This window comes from Argentina silus (assembly GCF_951799395.1).
Source record: "Argentina silus genome assembly, chromosome: 9".
NCBI lineage: Eukaryota > Metazoa > Chordata > Actinopteri > Argentiniformes > Argentinidae > Argentina > Argentina silus.
In genome coordinates this window covers 18,446,356-18,463,855 of record NC_139663.1, presented here as the reverse complement: position 1 = coordinate 18,463,855, position 17,500 = coordinate 18,446,356, and the positions used below count along the sequence as shown (strand labels likewise).

Here is a 17,500-nt window from a genome sequence, read left to right as displayed (position 1 = left end):
TGCCCGGCCCTGATTGGCTTCACCTGTTCCTCATCATCCTTCCCTATTCCCCTGTTTCTGTGCCAGTTCGCCTTTGTACTTTTGTCAATACGTTCCAGCATTTATTCCTAGTGTTTAGCTTTCCTGGTTTACAGTCCCTGATAGTTTATTCTGAATTAGTTTTTTGCCTACTCCTTATCGGATTATCTGCCTGTCTTTTTGAACTGCCAACCTGTGTACCAACCCCTGCTTTGGTATTAAAGACTATTCTTTTGGATTTAAGTTGTGCTTTTGAGTCCTCTGCCTGCATACTACAGCCATTACACCAATGGTCAGCAGACACTCTCATAGACTAAATTCTAGAATGTAGAATGTGTTTTGTTTTTTTTAATCTAAACTCCTACAGGACTAAACGCTCTACTGGGCACCATATCAGTCGCTACTCTTTGCCTGTATCAAAGGAACTGAATGTATTATTCTGCTGTTCGCTAATGGGCTATGACAAGGCTGTGTGTGTGTGTGTGTGTGTGTGTGTGTGTGTGTGTGTGTGTGTGTGTGTGTGTGTGTGTGTGTGCCAGTGAACCGTAACAGGAGGGACAGAAGCTCTCTGATCAGAGAGAGTATTGTTATTTTCAGGAATGGCCCCTTTCCCCCTCGCTCTCTCTCTCTCTCTCTCTCTCTCTCTCTCTCTCTCTCTCTCTCTCTCTCTCTCCCTCTTTCTTTCTTTCGTCTTCTAACTCAACTATCTCCCCTTCTTGGTCTCCTCCTCTACCTCTCTCCCATTAACCCATCCCAACTGGCTGTGCCATGAGCAGCTAGTGACCGTCCAAGGCTGAGGACTATCTAACAGCCTTCCTCGTATGTCAACATGAACAGGATAATGGTACTGTCTGGAGGAGAAAGTCCACTGTCACTCCACTCAGAAAAAAAGGGCCCCAACTTCCAAAAGGGGTTCTTCGGCAGTCCGTCCCAGTGGGACAACCATTTTAAAACTCTAAGAGTATTGTAGCTACCACCCAGACTCTACTCTAGTCTAGTCTAGTCTAATCCAAGGTCAATGGAGCCAGGAAATATTCACACACTCTTGGAGGACATTGAATACAGTATGTATTCATTATTAGTATGGATAACAACAGAAGAATTTTCTAGGAAACTTCCACCGTAGTTCCACTATGAGTGTGTTTGTTTGTGTGTGTGTGTGTGTGTGTGTGTGTGCGTGTGTGTGTGTGTGAGTGTGTGAGTCTGAAGGAAGGAGCCCCTTCAAAACATTCCATAAATTAAGAGGATCTGCTAAATATAAGCGGATCGGTCCCTTTGGATCCTGGCAGCGGAAATGTATGGTTGTGTGTGTGTGTGTGCGTGCATGCGTGTGTGCGTGCATGTGTGTGTGTGTGTATGTGCGTGTGTGTCTAACTCAAGGAATGTTCTAACAGTAGAGATCAGATTCATATCCTCTGGGAATCCCAACCTCTCAATTACACCTCAAAGAGACAGACAGACAGACAGACAGACAGACAGACAGACAGACAGACATAAAGACACACAGACGGGGCCGTCTATCTGCGAAATAAAGGCAAATGTCTTTATAATAAAATAACTCAGTGCCATGTCTCTGTTGAAAAAGATTAATCTACTGTACCAGCACTGAAAACAGAAAGCCTGGCCATGCCACACATCTTTTGCAGCCCACTTCTCTTCAGATCAATACACACACACACACACACACACACACACACACACACACACACACACACACACACACACACACACACACACACACACACACAGGATCTATAACCCCCTCTCACTCGCTCTGTCCCCGAGCGCATCAATGCGCATGGCTGCACATCAGCTGTACATCAGCTGTCAGACACACAGAAGGTGCCAAATGAACTCACAACTAATACTCATTCACTACTAACACAATACACGCAGTCTCACTCTCAATAAACGCATTTTACCTTCCATATTTTGTCTTCTTCAAATCCATATCGGGGACATTTAGAGCCCTCCGCGCGGCGCCTACGGATTCCCCATTTCTGTCCCCGTGCGTCCTAGCCTGAACACAAGTCCAACGGAACCATGGAGCGCGAAAGCACGCAGATACCGTAGTAGAGTAGAAAACCGTTAGAAATACAACTATTGTTATCCTGGGAGGCGTAGGGATCAGAGGGGAGCTGTAGCCACTAACAGAGACAGGGGGTGTGTGTTGTGGAATAGCGAACGCGCTGGAGAAAAGTGGAGTTTCTTTCTGAGTTTTCGGATGTTTGTAGGATGTTCCGCGGGACTGGGCTCTTGACCCCTCCCCTGGCTGATAACGCGCTTTGCGCGAGCCCCCCCCCCCCCCCACCCCCACCCCCGCCCCCTCCTCTCTCTCCACACACACACACACACACACACACACACACACACACACACACACACACACACACACACACACACACACACACATTCTGCAGCGCTCAGACGAAAGCTGCTCCATAAGACCAACTCGGAGAATTAAATATTATCCAACAATAACAGAGGGGTAGTGGGTGGTGTAGGAAGGAGTGCTCAAGGGTCCGTTTGTACTGGTCTGGGGTTAATATCATTCAGACAGACAGGTCTACTGTGATTCGTATCTCAATTCTTATCTCAGTTACAAATGTGGGCTATCATTCAAACTACTGCTTTATGAATAACTGACTGACTGCATAATGCAATTTGGAAAGGACAAGGTGCTTCTGGAGATAGAACAATGTTTGAAATAGCAAATTGAACCATGGGAAAGCAATTAGGGCTAATGTGCGCAAAAGGCCTACCATTTATTATTATAAGCATACATGTGGATAATAAACAGGCTAATAATAACTTGAACCAAGTCATCAGACACAAATTAATCCGTTTATTTCCTGGAAACACGTTTGTGCTGTGTGACCTTACACATACTAGAATCCCACTAAAAGTATCTGGAGTTATGTGACCTGTCACCAGCAGTTTCCAGTCGCGACTCAGGGCCAGTCTTTTCTAGCCCGTCACTGTGCGCAGTGTGTGACCGCCCCCTGTAGGTGACAGCGGAAAAGTGCAGCGGTGATGGACTTCAGGCTGCATGGTTATGCATGCGTGGTGATGTATGCCGTAAAACAAAACAAACGAAACGTATTGGTAAACGTTTTCCCATGCAGTCCTACGAGTATAGGCCTACTATGGTGTGGTGGAGGGCTGCTCAACATGTATCTCCCAACTCACAGCAAACCTTTCTGAAATAGACGACGTGCGCTTTAAATCCCAAACCTGTCGCACACCACGACCACAGAGCATGCGCAGGGAGAGAAGGAGCAACAGCAGCCAGCCAGTCAAAACAACAACAATCATTGGAACAAGGGAAGAGCGATGGTTCCGTGAACACTGGCCGTTCATCTCCAGTTACTGTCCATAACCCACCCCGATTTGCTGCTCTTTCTACCAAGACTTGACGTGTAGATGGTGCCGAGCCCATGAACTTGGCTAGTCAGAGCGGGGAGGCAGGCTGTAGCCAGCTCCTCTTCGCTAACTTCAACCAGGACAACACGTAAGGAATGATCAGGGGAAAGGGAGGGAGAGCTGGGGGGGGATCGGGTGGCCTACTAACGCTATCGAGGCTGGCTGAGGTTTTACCGTTTTGTTTTGCCGAATTGAGGTGTCTCATCTCATTGTCATGACTTTCGTTGGGAAAGACGGAGAGCCGTCAAATCGCTGCTAGCGTGCTAGCTAGCTGACAAGCTACCGATCACGTCGTTTCACATTGTCTCAGCCGTGTCGTCAGCTAACGTTAGCGAGCTAGCTGAAGTGCTAGCTGCGCTTGTTTCAGTTAGGGTTGTCAGCCAACGTTAGCTTGTTAGCTAGCATAATGCCTCCGTGAAACAAACTAACAACACTAAGCCAGGTAGTTCGTTAGCCAGTCTATATGACAGTTCATGAAGCTAAGCTAGTTATATATGTGTTGTTGATATTTGTTTAGCTAGCCAACGTTTGCACCATTTGTGTCGATCCATGTCACATTGTTGGCCAACCTTAGCCATCTTGCTAATGTTAGCGAAGTGAAAGTAACTGGCAAAGGGGAGTCTATTTACCGTCGTGATTAAAGCCTAGTTATTTGGGCAACTGCGGTTTGCTTAATATCCCCAAGAAAGGCTGAATGAGGGAAAGAGATACTATTTCTACAAAGCAAGGTAAACGGAGTATAGAAATGAGTGACGTCAGTGTAGATGCTGACCACCACCAACCCGGGCCTACTATTGCAACACATCCCATGTGACCGACCGCTGTCATAGCCAGACCACTGTCACCACCCCATCACACAGGCAGGCAGCACTGTCACAGACTGGATGAAAGGACCAAGGGACTGAGGTCTTTTCTGTGCCCCCACTGAAACCTGTCTGTCTCTCTCTCTCTCTCTCTCTGCCAATCTCCTCTCTGTGTATCTTGCCTGCATCTCTCTCTGTCTGTCTGACTGACTGTCCCTCTCTCTTGGTCCTGTTTCTCTGTGTGTGTGTAGTGTGTGTAGTGTGTGTGTAGTGTGTGCGTGTATGGGGTTCTTGTTTTCTTTCTCCTCTCTCTACGGCCTAAGCTACGCTAACCCGTGTGTGTGTCTGTGTCTCTCTCGGCAGGTCTTTAGCTGTCGGTACCAAATCAGGCTACAAGTTTTTCTCCCTGTCATCTGTGGACAAGTTGGAGCAGATATATGAATGTAGTGAGTACCTTCCTGTACGAGTACCCCTCAGTGTAGTTACCATCACTCAGTTCCAGTGTATACCCTATTGAGTGTCCCAGGGTCTGTATGAGTGTAGTGAGTAGCCATGTTCCTCTAGGAGTAGTGAGATTTAGATTCTCTCTTCTTCACTCTGATGCTCCCTGTGCTTTAGCGCCAAATGCAGTCATTCAGAGAGGAATAGCGATGCTAAGTATTCCATGGCCTAGTCCCACAATCACTACCAAGTGTAATTGTCCGAGTTAGCCATTCAGGACTACATAGCCTACGACCACACTGCTGATGCACATCGCATTCACTCTCTCAGCTTAGCAGAGCACCACTAATGTGTACTTGCACCTAGCAGAGCACCACTCCTGCCGAAGCTCTTACGTGACATATTGATTCAGGGCTCTCAGTCCCACCTCGACTTTCTCTGGAGGTATTATACTCTCCCTCAGTTCTGCACCGAAACAGTGAAAAGATGGAGTCTTGGTGCTGCCCTTCAGTTCTCTATACAAGAGCTGCCCTAAGCCCGCCCCTGTGATTGTGATTGACGTGTGTGTTGTCCTCTCAGCGGACACAGAGGATGTGTGCATCGTGGAGAGGCTGTTCTCCAGCAGCCTGGTGGCCATCGTCAGCCTCAAGGCTCCCAGGAAGCTCAAGGTCTGCCATTTCAAGAAGGGAACAGAGATCTGCAACTACAGCTACTCAAACACCATCCTGGCTGTCAAACTCAACAGACAGGTTGGTATACACACACACACACACACACACACAGATACACACACACACCACAGACCGGTCAGGTACACACACATACCATACTCTCACAGACAGAGATGTATATATATAAACACACACATACACACACAGTTTGGAACATAGTTGGTACACACAGGGCAATGTTTTGTTTGAGGCTGATCTTGTGTGTGTTTTCTTTGTAGAGGCTGATAGTGTGTTTGGAAGAGTCTCTGTACATCCACAATATCAGAGACATGAAAGTCTTGCACACTATCAGAGAGACACCACCCAACCCATCAGGTAAGACTAAACTACAGTAAGCCTATCCTCTAATCCCTCAGTTAAGACTTGTGTGTGTGTGTCTGCCTTAAAATCTGGGACCTAGTTTCTGTTGAAAGCTATCTGTTTGAAGCCAATTGCTGTCAATCTCCAATGGGAGGGCCTGAAATTATTCTGCAAGGTCCAGGGCTAGGACATTTACATGGACCAGGACTAGTACATTTGGGATTGAGTGGTGAAACCTGACTGGTCATTAATTGATCGTTAGGTGGGAGGGGCTGCTACCCTGCTAGTCATCAGAGTGCCATAGAGCAACAGCCTCCTGACACAAAGACGAAGGAGTCAATCTGTGGAGTCCTTCAAGGAAGGTCAAACTACAAAGTATTTTTATTTTTTCACTACTCTTGAGTGCTACCTACATCTTGTATTGCCCACAAACCCTCTATCGCTATACTGGCAAATATCACAATGTGCTTCCTCCCCATTCCTGTTATTTCATCCCTCAGGAGGACACATTGACGCCACACCTTCCCTCGCAACCATTCCAATCTAATTAACCCACCATGCTCAACTGACCACGACCTCACTGTCGCGGGCGGACTTTGGAACTGCCAGTCAGCGGTCCGGAAAGCAGAAGCTATCTCAGCTTATGCCTGCTTCATGTCTCTCCACTTCCTTGCCCTCACAGAGACATGGATTACACTGGAAAACACAGCTACTCCGGCAGCCCTCTCTGATGCCTACTCCTTTTCTCATTCCCCTAGACTCTCTGGTCGAGGGGGAGGCACAGGAATCCTCATCTCACCTAAGTGGTCACATAATGTCTTTCCCCTGTCACACTTGTCCATATCCAGCTTAGAATTCCATGCTGTTTCTGTCACCTCCCCTGTCAAACATCACATTGTCGTCCACCAGGTCAGCTTGGCCACTTCTTAGATGAGATGGATGTCCTTCTCAGCTTCTTCCCTGAGGACGGTACACCGCTCTCACTACTGGGTGACTTCAACTTCCAGTCAGAGAAGCTTCACTCGTCTGGAGTACTTGACCTTCTCTCCTCCTTCGGCCTTACTGTCCCACTCTCCTCCGGCTCATAAGGTGGGCAATCAGCTCGACCTTGTTGTCAATCTCTCCATCCTCTCAGAACTGGGCATCTCTGGCTCTGCACTCTCCCGGTTTGCATCCTACCTGGCCGATCGCTCTTACCAGGTGACGTGTTGAGGATCGCTGTCCTCTCCACGAGCCCTCACCACTGGGGTCCTCCAGGGCTCTGTCCTAGGGCCCTTACTGTTCTCCCTCTATACCAAATCTCTTGGCTCGGTAATTTCCTCACATGGTTTCTCCTACCACTGCTACGCAGATGACACTCAACTCTTTCTCTCTTTTCCCCCTTCTGACTCTACGTGGATGCAGCAGCCGCACTACTCGGTCACGGCTTTTCTCTGTCCTGGCGCCCCGCTGGTGGAACAAGCTTCCCACTGCTGTCATGACTGCAGAGTCATTACCTATCTTCTGCCGTAAATTGAAGACCCATCTCTTCAGGCTACATCTTAACTGTCCCTAATAAAGACCTCTTCATCCCCACTACCCCCCTGTACAAGTTTCTCTCCTGTAAATAAAGAAATTAATAAAATAAAAAAGTAAATACATTTAAAAATAAATAAATAAATGCTTCTAGCAATGTGACTGCCAATAGCCCCTGGTCTGAGCATAGATGACTTTTTCTTATGATGACTGATGGATAGATGATTCACTTGTATTTGTTGTAAGTATGTTGTAAGTCGTATTTATATTTGTTGTAAGTCGCTTTGGTTAAAGGCGTCTGCTAAATGCCATAAATGTAAAATGTAATGTGTGTGTGTGTCGTTCCTCCTGATGTGATTGCGTGTTGTCCCCATCAATAATGATAACTTTTAATACGTGTGTGTTTAATACGTTTGCGCTTTCTCTCTCTCTCTCCCCCAAGGGCTGTGTGCTCTCTCCATCAGTAATGATAACTGTTACCTGGCGTACCCCGGCAGTGCTACGATAGGAGAGGTCCAAGTGTTTGACACCGTCAACCTGGTATGCCATCTCACACACACACACACACACACACACACACACACACACACACGCATATGCATATGCATACATTCATTGAGCATTTAACCCTAAACAGTGCTGATTCGTCGCTCTATTCACACTAAGTGTTTCTTCTAGCTGTATAGAACAGTGTGATATACTGTCTGTTTAGATATTGAAGGAAAGCTTCGGGGATCATTTGTATAGTTTCTGTCTATAGTTAGGAATTTGAACGCTAATGAGCTAAAAAAAAACGGGTGCGTGGGGATTCACTGAACCCCAGCCACTGGCACGCCAAGATAGAAAGTGAACGTTTAAACGGCTGCCTACAGCTCCACAACATTGGCTCTGATGAACAGGGATTCTGTGGCTGGAGGAGGTAAAACAGTGATTCGGTTCATAGATTATATTTGTAACTAATATTGACCATCCAGGCCCAGAAGGTCTAATCCGAGGTTAAAAAAAAATACAGACATATTCGAAGAAGATCACATTAAATCTCTTTATGGTGTGTATTGTGATTTTAAAGTGTGTGTGTGTGTGTGTGTCCCTGTCCCTCTTTCATTATCAGCGGGCGGCTAATATGATCCCGGCCCATGACAGTCCACTGGCGGCTCTGGCATTTGATGCTAGTGGAACAAAACTGGCCACAGCCTCGGAGAAGGTAGGACACTTAGTATTGTTACACCTCTAATATTAGGGTGAATCTCAGTAAGACTTGTTGTAAGACCCCCCCCCACCACCACCACTCTCTCTCTCTCTCTCTCTCTCTCTCTCTCTCTCTCTCTCTCTCTCTCTCTCTCTCTCTCTCTCTCTCTCTCTCTCTCAGGGCACAGTGATTCGTGTGTTCTCCATCCCAGAGGGACAGAAGCTGTTTGAGTTTCGTCGAGGAGTCAAGAGGTACATTTTTATTTAGTTTCATTATTATTATTATTGTAATTATTATATCTAAATAAGCTCACCTGGACCACCTCAGTACTTTACTGTACCTATCAGGTATGGTTTAGGGTGTGTCTGTAATCCGTGTGTCGTGCGTCATTCGTGTTCAGGTGTGTGAGTATCTGCTCATTGGCGTTCAGTATGGATGGACTGTACCTGTCAGCCTCCAGCAACACAGAGACGGTCCACATCTTCAAATTAGAGACACAGAAGGAGAAGTAAGTTGTCAGTCTGTCAAGCCAAATACATTATATGTAAATACCAAGTTTACTGCTCAGTCTCATCGTTGTGTGTGTGTGTGTGTGTGTGTGTGTGTGTGTGTGTGTGTGTGTGTGTGTGTGTGTGTGTGTGTGTGTGTGTGTGTGTGTGTGTGTGTGTGTGTGTGTGTGTGTGTGTGTAGGCCGACGGAGGAGCCCACTACGTGGGGAGGGTACCTAGGTAAAGTGCTGATGGCGTCTACCACCTACCTGCCGGCCCAGGTCACAGAGATGTTCACACAGGGACGAGCCTTCGCCACAGTACGACTACCCTTCTCTGGACACAAGAACATCTGTGCCCTGGCTGTGTGAGTACCAACACACACACACACACACTGTTGTAATCAGCACTGCTGTAATTAATATAGATGTGTCAAATGACTATTCTAACACTATGGTGTGTGTTCCTCTTCTAAAGGCCTCTACATGCTTCTACGTCACTTGTGCGACTAGTACGCGGTTTGCGCTGCGCAACACTCTGTAATTCCTACTTCTGCGTAGCCTACATGCAGTGGTGTCATGTTCTCTCGATAGAACACACACATTTGGCTTTCATATCACAATTAATGGTTGTAGTCAAAGTAGGGTAGCAGAAGTGGCGAGTTAACAAACAAAGCTAACTAGCTAGCTTAAAGGCTGCCTGTATTTACCTCAGGATAGTTTGTCTCGATCTCCAGGTGCTTTATGAATACTTCCAGCCAGGAGAGCATAACGAAGAAGCTGGGCTATAATTGATTCCCAGCCGCAGCTCCACTTTTCTTTTGTTTTCTCCAGCTTTCTTTTCGTTCACACAAACTTGTTTCACCGTCTTGAATTTGAACGAATGATTCATTCCGTCTTCAATGATGCTAGCAAGCTACCGATAGAACTATTTCAGCTCCGCCTCCATTCACTAACCAACCAATCAGTGGTGTGCAACATCTACGCGGGAGTTCGCTCATTGAGAAAGCGAGAGAGGAGCGCAAACCCCTGTGCAACCTCCTCTGCAACAGTTGCGTGACCTTCGAACCTACGCAGACCCCTGGTTGGGTTGTTATCGATGAAGCATGAATCGGCCTTAACACTATGGTGTGTGTTGCTATTCTAACACTATGGTGTGTGTTACTATTCTAACACTATGGTGTGTGTTGCTATTCTAACACTATGGTGTGTGTTGCTATTCTAACACTATGGTGTGCGTTGCTATTCTAACACTATGGTGTGCGTTGCTATTCTAACACTATGGTGTGTGTTGCTATTCTAACACTATGGTGTGCGTTGCTATTCTAACACTATGGTGTGTTTTGCTATTCTAACACTATGGTGTGTGTTGCTATTCTAACACTATGGTGTGTGTTGCTATTCTAACACTATGGTGTGTTTTGCTATTCTAACACTATGGTGTGTGTTGCTTTTCTAACACTAAGGTGTGTGTTCTAACACATTATTCTCGCACACTATGGTGTGTTGCAGGATCCAGAAGATTCCTCGTCTGCTGGTTGCGGCGGCTGATGGGTACCTGTACCTGTACAACTTGGACCCGCAGGAGGGCGGAGAATGCACACTCATGAAACAGCACAGGTAACACACTCACCACACACACTAATTAAACACATACTAAATGCTCTCACACAACACACACACTCTCTCTCTCATCTCTACTGCAACGCACTCTTGGCCGGACTCGGACAGAAGGATATGTCCATTCCTCACCAGAGAAGCAGCACAACTTTTGGTCCAAACACTTGTGGTCTCTCGCCTTGACTACTGCAACACACTCTTGGCCGGGCTCCCCTACTTCGCCATCAGGCCTTTGCAGCTCATCCAGAATGCTGCCGCCCGTCTGGTGTTCAATCTCCCCAAATTCTCCCATGTCACGCCCCTCCTCCGCACCCTCCACCTAACCCCAACCCGTGAGACCTCTTCACCCCTACATTCCCCCTGTACAAGTTCTCTCCTGTTAATAAATAATAATAATAAAAAAAAAATAATTGGCTTCTGGCATTACGACTGCCAATGGCCCCTGGTGTGAGCATTGATTACTTTATCTTATGATGACTGATGGATAGATGATTCACTTACTTAAACAAATGTATTTGTTGTAAGTCGCTTTGGATAAAGGCGTCTGCTAAATGCCATAAATGTAAATGTACTGTCTCTGTCTTCAGATTAGATGGCAGCACTGAGCCGCCCAATGAGATCCTGGAGCAGGGGTCACATGATCGCCCACTGGTGGCACAGAACTACAGCACTGCCGTGACTAAAGGTAAACACACACACACACACACACACACACACCAAAGTGTTAATGAACATTTTGCCATAATTATGGAGAAATGTGTACGGTCACACGTCATGCAGACTGAAGTTTGTCTAACAAAGTAGTTTCTCATCTAATTTCAAAGGAAATAAATGAATCAAAATTCCATCATTTCCATTTTAACATGAATTTCATTGTTCTATTTATCAATTTGAAGTGAACCCTTGAACTCTGCTCCTAGGTTACTGTGAGGAGCAGGGGGCGGTGGGAGGAGCCGGGCTCGAGGATGACCTCAGCGACCTACGATTGGACGAGGAGAACGAGCAGCCGCCACTCATCCTGGAGACCGACTGACGGATGCCCACAGCAACTAATCAGAGGGCTCCTCTGGTGCTGCTATGAACATGTGACACAAGTGGGGCGGGATTAAAGACGAGGGGGGAGGAGGAGGGTGGGGCCCATGTAAACGTTCAGCGTTCTATCCTCTCTCTCTCTGTCGGTTTGTACGTATACATGTATGTCTCTTATCTCCCCCCCCTCCCTCTCCTCTCCCCCCCCCCCCCCCCCCCCTCCTTCGACCCAGTTTAACTTTCTCTCCCCCTCAGGCCGCCTGTGCAGGCGAGTCTGTAGCTTTGCATGTACATGTGCCAAGAGTAGACAGCTAGAAAACATGCTTGAAGTGTGTGTGTGTGTGTGTTTGTACGCCCGCCCAAGTGTGCGTGTTGGGTCTCTTGTCAGAAGCATACCTCTTTGTTCAGTTACATAGCATAGATACACACACACACACACACACACACATACATACACACACCCTCTCTGTGTTTTATGAAAGTGATGATGAACGTATAAGTGCCTCTCTGCCCATCGTCATGGTTACGGCTGTAAGAGAGGGCCGCCCCCTGACCCCCTATTGGCTTAATAAAGCTGTTTGATTTTGAGTTATTTGATCTTAAAGCTGTGTGTGTGTGTCAGTCAGTCAGTCAGTGTCCTTTCTGCCCCCCCCCCACACACACACATGCACACTCTCTCTCTCTCTCTGTCCTCCCTGTGAGAATGCTGGTGTGTTCCATCAGTCATGTTCTGATTCTGTTTCTGAAAGAATGTTATGATACGCTTCTGACATCAGGCTGAGGTGTGCGTGGCTGAGCTGTGAACTGTGTGATTGCTGGGCATGTACATTAGCATATGTTAGCGTTAGCTTCCTCCTCGCTCACTTTATCCAATCAGACAGAGGCTCAGTGGACACGCCCCGTCCCTCCCTCCCTCTCTCTCTCTCTCTCTCTCTCTCTCTCTCTCCCTCTCTCTTTCTCTCTCTCTCTCTCTCTCTCTCTCTCTGAGGCCTGCAGTCATTGGTTGATTTAACTACAATATCACTAATTTAATCGACATAACCAGAAGGACTGGTGTCTCATACATACTGTGAGAAACATGCATGGTGTTCTGACGTGGTACTATGTATGTTCAGGTGACACCTGGTTGTCAATAGTCAAAGTGGATCTTGTCAGATATAGAGATGAGCATCATCAAAAAGAAGGTGTCCGCAGTGTTGCAAAGACACACCTCTGGTTGAGAGTCCAACTCTTGATAATTCGAATATTATCTTGATTATTTCTCAATACTAATCATCTTATCACGCCATGCGGATGGATTTAAGCGTTTAAAAAAAAACTCTAGGTTAGTGTTTGCTTGGCCGTGCGATGGCAGACTCTGGGTTAGTGTTAACTCCGGGTTCTAGTTTGGTTGGCCGCTCAGGCCGGGGCAGGTCCGCTGGGTCTCGTCCAGATGCATGATTTCCCATGATTCTCTGGCGTGAGGCGGTGGGAGCCGCTAAAGAAGAAGGTTCGCAGGGTTCGGAGATTGTCATGACGTTTTCTATTGATTTTGTATAAAATGTGGAACGCTCATCTGAAACTAAATGATATTAAAAATCCATGTTGATGTATGAGAGAAATGTCTGTGTTGTTCTTACTCCAGTGCTCCTATTCACTTGTTGATCCAGGAGGAAGGGATGGGGAGGCGTCTGTGGGGAAGCTGTGTGGAGGTGGAAAGAGTACTGAAATATCTAACTCTAACAGATGAACTGTTACTTAAGTGAAATTTGACTAATTTAAAAAGTTCCAGTCTAGGAAACAACTTAAGATAAAAAAGTTGCTTTTTAAAAAGTACCATGTAAATGAAATTTCATACTTTCAGAATGAAACATGAACCTTGATGATTTCATTACATCACCATCAACTTTTAATCTTTTGATGGACCATTATGTGTTCTAAGCCGTACACCATCATGGTGCCTGTGTGGTAGATGATGATCAAGCAGTGTCAGTGTACTGTGATCTGTTTACATTTACTGATGCCATTTTTCTTAATATGGGGGTAGGATTGGCAGAGGGCAGGGCAGGGTAGGGTACTCTGTATAAAACAGTAGTTTTGTTTTGACTCTGTCCCCCTCCACTGCAGAGTAGTCTACAAGTAGAGTCTGTGTTGCTTTATGAATTTGGCAGATTTCATTTATTTGGGGTACTGTTTTTGAGGGCCTGCTGAAACAATGTCTCTACTTGTAAATCTAACATCTCTGAACAAACATCCCAACAATTGCAATAAGTAATTTAGCAGCTAATTTTCTTATTCTCTTTTAGTAAAGAAAACAATATGTGTCCTCAAGTGATACAGTATAGAGTCATAAATACAGAGAGTGTGGCCCATGTAGATACAGTATAACAGTGTTCTATATCTATGGTCTGGCCTCCTTTTACACTGTTTCCATAAATTGCTATTGGTAAAATTTCAATTTGGGTAGCTAAAATGGCTGCCATGGAATGATGTGGTGTCATGTAAATGCATCACAATGCTTCTGGTTCAGTGTTCTGACTCTATGGGCCAGACTGGGCCAAACTCTCTGGACACATGTAACAATTGATAATGACAATGATGTAACAAACGATGACCATATAACTGGGTGTCTGGGTCCCAGGTGAACATTACAAGTATTACCTGTCATTCAGCAGCTAGTCTCTGCACATATTTTGTTATTAGGAATTATATCGAAAGCTAAAATATATACTTGTAGCAGGACTTGATTTCCAAGCAAACCAACAACTAATAAGGCAAGGAAGAAGAAGACCTATCATTTATCCAACTACAAAGAAGACAGCATCATTGTTGAAAGCGTGAGTGAGCAAAAGTGCAAACACACAGCTACATTTATAGCTACTGTTAATATCTTAAAGGAGGGCATTTTACATACATTTTATTGTATTAGTCTCTCACTCTGCTATTCTCAGTCCACTATTGTGAATCCAAACTTTACTCTGTATTTTTATGTCTATAATATTTTTGCCTTACTGTATGTGTCTAATTTTAATAGTTTTTGTCAAGCGCATTGCATTGTATACATGTATGAAATGTAATACCTAAATAAAGTCTCATGGATTGATTAATTGATACATTCTATGTTCTCACTGGAATTGGAAACAGTCAAAGGAGCGAATCATCGCCTACGTTTTTCTGGAGAATGCAGCCTGACACCCTCATGCTGCCTGAGAGTACGCACCTCCATCAGAAATGAATCCTAGTGGGCCTAGTGGGCCTAGTGGGCCCTGCTCAATGGCCTCCTTGTATGTTGGCGATCTCCACCAGGATGTCACTGAGCCAATGCTGTATGAGAAATTCAGCCCCAGTGGTCCAATTCTCTCCATTAGAGTATGCAGGGACATGATCACTCGCCGATCCCTTGGATATGCTTATGTAAACTTTCAACAGCAAGCTGATGCTGAATGTGCCCTAGACACAATGAACTTTGACATTCTTAATGGACGACCTATGCGTATCATGTGGTCTCAGCGTGACCCTACTCTGAGAAAGAGTGGGGTTGGCAACCTTTTTATCAAGAACTTGGAAAAGTCTATTGATAACAAGGTCCTCTACGACACATTCTCTGAATTTGGCAACATCCTTTCTAGCAAGGTGGTTTGTGATGAGAATGGCTCAAAAGGCTACGGCTTTGTTCACTTTGACACCCAGGATGCTGCTGAAAGAGCCATTGTGAGGCTAAATGGCACGTTATTAGAAGGCAAAAAAGTGTTCATTGGACACTTCAAATCTCGCAAAGAAAGACACGCTGAACTTGGAGCCAGGGCCCAAGTGTTCACTAATGTGTACATCAAAAACTTTGGAGAGGCAATGGATGACGCTAAGCTGAAGGATATTTTTGAAAAATATGGACCTGCCCTGAGTATTCGGGTCATGACTGATGACAATGGAAAGTCCAAGGGTTTCGGCTTTGTTAACTTTGAAAAGCATGAGGACGCCCAGAGAGCCATTCAGGATATGAATAGAAAAAGGATCAACGGCACACAGGTCTACGTAGGCCGAGCCCAGAAAAGAGGAGAGCGCCAGCCTGAGCTGAAGCGCCAGTTTGAGCAGAGAAAGCAGGGCCGCACGACCAGATACCAAGGAGTTAATCTCTATGTGAAGAACCTGGATGATGGATGGGACGACAAGCGTCTGCACAAGGAGTTCTCCCACTTCGGAACAATCACCAGTGCAAAGGTGATGATGGAGGGTAAACACAGCAAGGGCTTTGGCTTCGTGTGCTTCTCCTCTCCTGAGGCGGCCACCAAGGCTGTGACTGAGATGAACGGCCGCATCGTGGCCACCAAGCGCCTGTACGTGGCCCTGGCCCAGCGCAGGGGGGAGCGCCAAGCACAGCGCCAGGCCCGCTTCACCAACCAGTACATGCAGAGGATGGCTAGCGTCTGCACCGTGCCCAACCTAGTCATCAACCCCTACCAGCCTGCTCAACCATCTGGATACTTCATGGCTGCCATTCCACAGGCCCAGAAACATACTGCCTACTACTCCACCAACCAGCTGGCTCAGCTGAGACCCACTCCTTCCTGGGTCACCCAGAGTGTGAGACCTGAGCACTTCCAGAACATGCCCAACACTATGCATCCCATGGCTCCCAGGCCTCATACCTACAATGCCTTGAAGCCTAGGTCCTCTCAGGTGGCCCGTATGATGACCTCTCAGCGCAGGGCTACCCAGACCTCCAGACGTCCTGCCAGTGCAGATGCAGCCCTGATGGGCGATGTGGCCCAGTACAAGAATGCAACAGGTGTACGCAACTCCAAGCAGCAGGTCCCCAAGCAGCAGGTAAACATCTCACTCTCAGATATGGTATTCTGATGAATAGGTCTTATGTCTAATGCAATATAATTTGATCTAATCTGAATTCTCCCTTGTTCCCCTACAGCCTGCTGTCCATGCCCAGGTCCAGGAGCCTCTGACTGCTTCCATATTGGCTACTGTTCCTCTCCAGGACCAGAAACAAATACTGGGTGAGTCCACTGTAGTGGGACCAGAGGTGTAACACTGTTAATGGTCCCCCTCTTTATGCCCTCAGAAAGATGGGCCATGACACTAACCCCCCTCTTTGCCCCCCTCCCTCAGGTCAATATCTCTTCCCATCCATCCTGAACATGCAACCCGAGAAGGCTAGGAAAATCACTGGCATGCTGCTGGAGATGGACAACTCTGAGTTGCTCCACCTGCTGGACTCCCCAGAGTCCCTACGCTCCAAGGTGGATGAAGCAGTCGCTGTGCTGAAGGCCCACCATGCTGAGATGGCTGCACAGAAAGCTGGAGTTCCAAGCATCTAAGATGAAGGATCGAGATCTGGACTTTGAAACCTGCTTCACCAAAGAATAATAAGAAAAGCATTTTAACGTTGAAAAACATAACTCTCAAAGCATTGCAAAACGAATAAACAATTTAATTCCAAAATAAACATGACTGTCAATTTTTATTTTCAAGGTCCAGGGTGTGTTAAAAAAAGAGAAAAAGAAAAGAAAATTGAGGTTTGAGATGAAATGTATTTTTATTCACTGTGTCAGTGCTCAGATTATCAACGATTTTATTGATTTGATAGCTGTGCATTTTGTAAAGTAAGATAGCTGTGCATTTTGTAAAGATGAGGAGAGGAAGCAAGTTGAGACTATGGAGATGCACCCATTTGGAACCTCCTACTGTACAGTACATGTGTGTGGACATTTATGTGAACATGAAAGAACATCAGACACAGTATAACTTGCTTGCAGTTTATTAAGACTTAATTGCGGGCACACACCGTTACACACACAGCAGTGACACACTCAGGTGGGCTCTCTATCGTTGATGTGAGAACACAGCTTAACACACTCAGTTCCCAGCATGGAGACACAACAGAGAGGGGACAGAACACACACACACACACACACACACACACACACACACACACACACACACACACAGATAG

At 46.2% G+C, this 17,500-nt stretch overlaps 3 protein-coding genes across 3 annotated transcripts in view; 2 read left to right on the top strand and 1 right to left on the bottom strand.

Moving 5' to 3' along the window:
- The window catches only part of LOC310809524 (monocyte to macrophage differentiation factor 2-like), an 8,169-nt gene extending 6,161 nt beyond the window's left edge, over window positions 1-2,008 (bottom strand). The window contains exon 1 of the mRNA XM_083676817.1: window positions 1,941-2,008. Coding sequence (XP_083532943.1) covers window positions 1,941-1,969 — 29 coding nt within the window. The 5' untranslated portion in view covers window positions 1,970-2,008. The remainder of the gene's footprint in view (window positions 1-1,940) is intronic.
- Window positions 2,009-3,307: 1,299 nt separating this feature from the next.
- On the top strand, window positions 3,308-12,577 carry wipi2 (WD repeat domain, phosphoinositide interacting 2). Its single transcript, XM_083676815.1, has 12 exons — window positions 3,308-3,529; window positions 4,608-4,690; window positions 5,265-5,434; window positions 5,635-5,731; window positions 7,674-7,771; window positions 8,343-8,435; window positions 8,601-8,671; window positions 8,821-8,928; window positions 9,111-9,275; window positions 10,420-10,527; window positions 11,115-11,212; window positions 11,448-12,577. Exons 1-12 carry the CDS (start codon window positions 3,456-3,458, stop codon window positions 11,558-11,560), a joined length of 1,278 nt encoding a protein of 425 aa, XP_083532941.1. The 5' UTR covers window positions 3,308-3,455; the 3' UTR covers window positions 11,561-12,577.
- Window positions 12,578-14,766: 2,189 nt separating this feature from the next.
- Window positions 14,767-16,865, top strand: LOC310809868 (polyadenylate-binding protein 1A-like; the record flags this gene model as incomplete). Its single annotated transcript, XM_083677389.1, has 3 exons — window positions 14,767-16,359; window positions 16,460-16,544; window positions 16,657-16,865. 3 exons carry the CDS (start codon window positions 14,767-14,769, stop codon window positions 16,863-16,865), a joined length of 1,887 nt encoding a protein of 628 aa, XP_083533515.1.
- Between the last annotated feature and the right edge of the window lie 635 nt (window positions 16,866-17,500).

Excerpts from the sequence above, each read along its gene's own strand:
- wipi2 (XM_083676815.1), top strand. The coding sequence starts at position 3,456 with ATGAACTTGGCTAGTCAGAGCGGGGAGGCAGGCTGTAGCCAGCTCCTC. Across the intron at positions 5,732-7,673 it reads GACACCACCCAACCCATCAG|GGCTGTGTGCTCTCTCCATC; the intron begins GTAAGACTAAAC and ends CTCTCCCCCAAG. Across the intron at positions 8,929-9,110 it reads TTAGAGACACAGAAGGAGAA|GCCGACGGAGGAGCCCACTA; the intron begins GTAAGTTGTCAG and ends GTGTGTGTGTAG.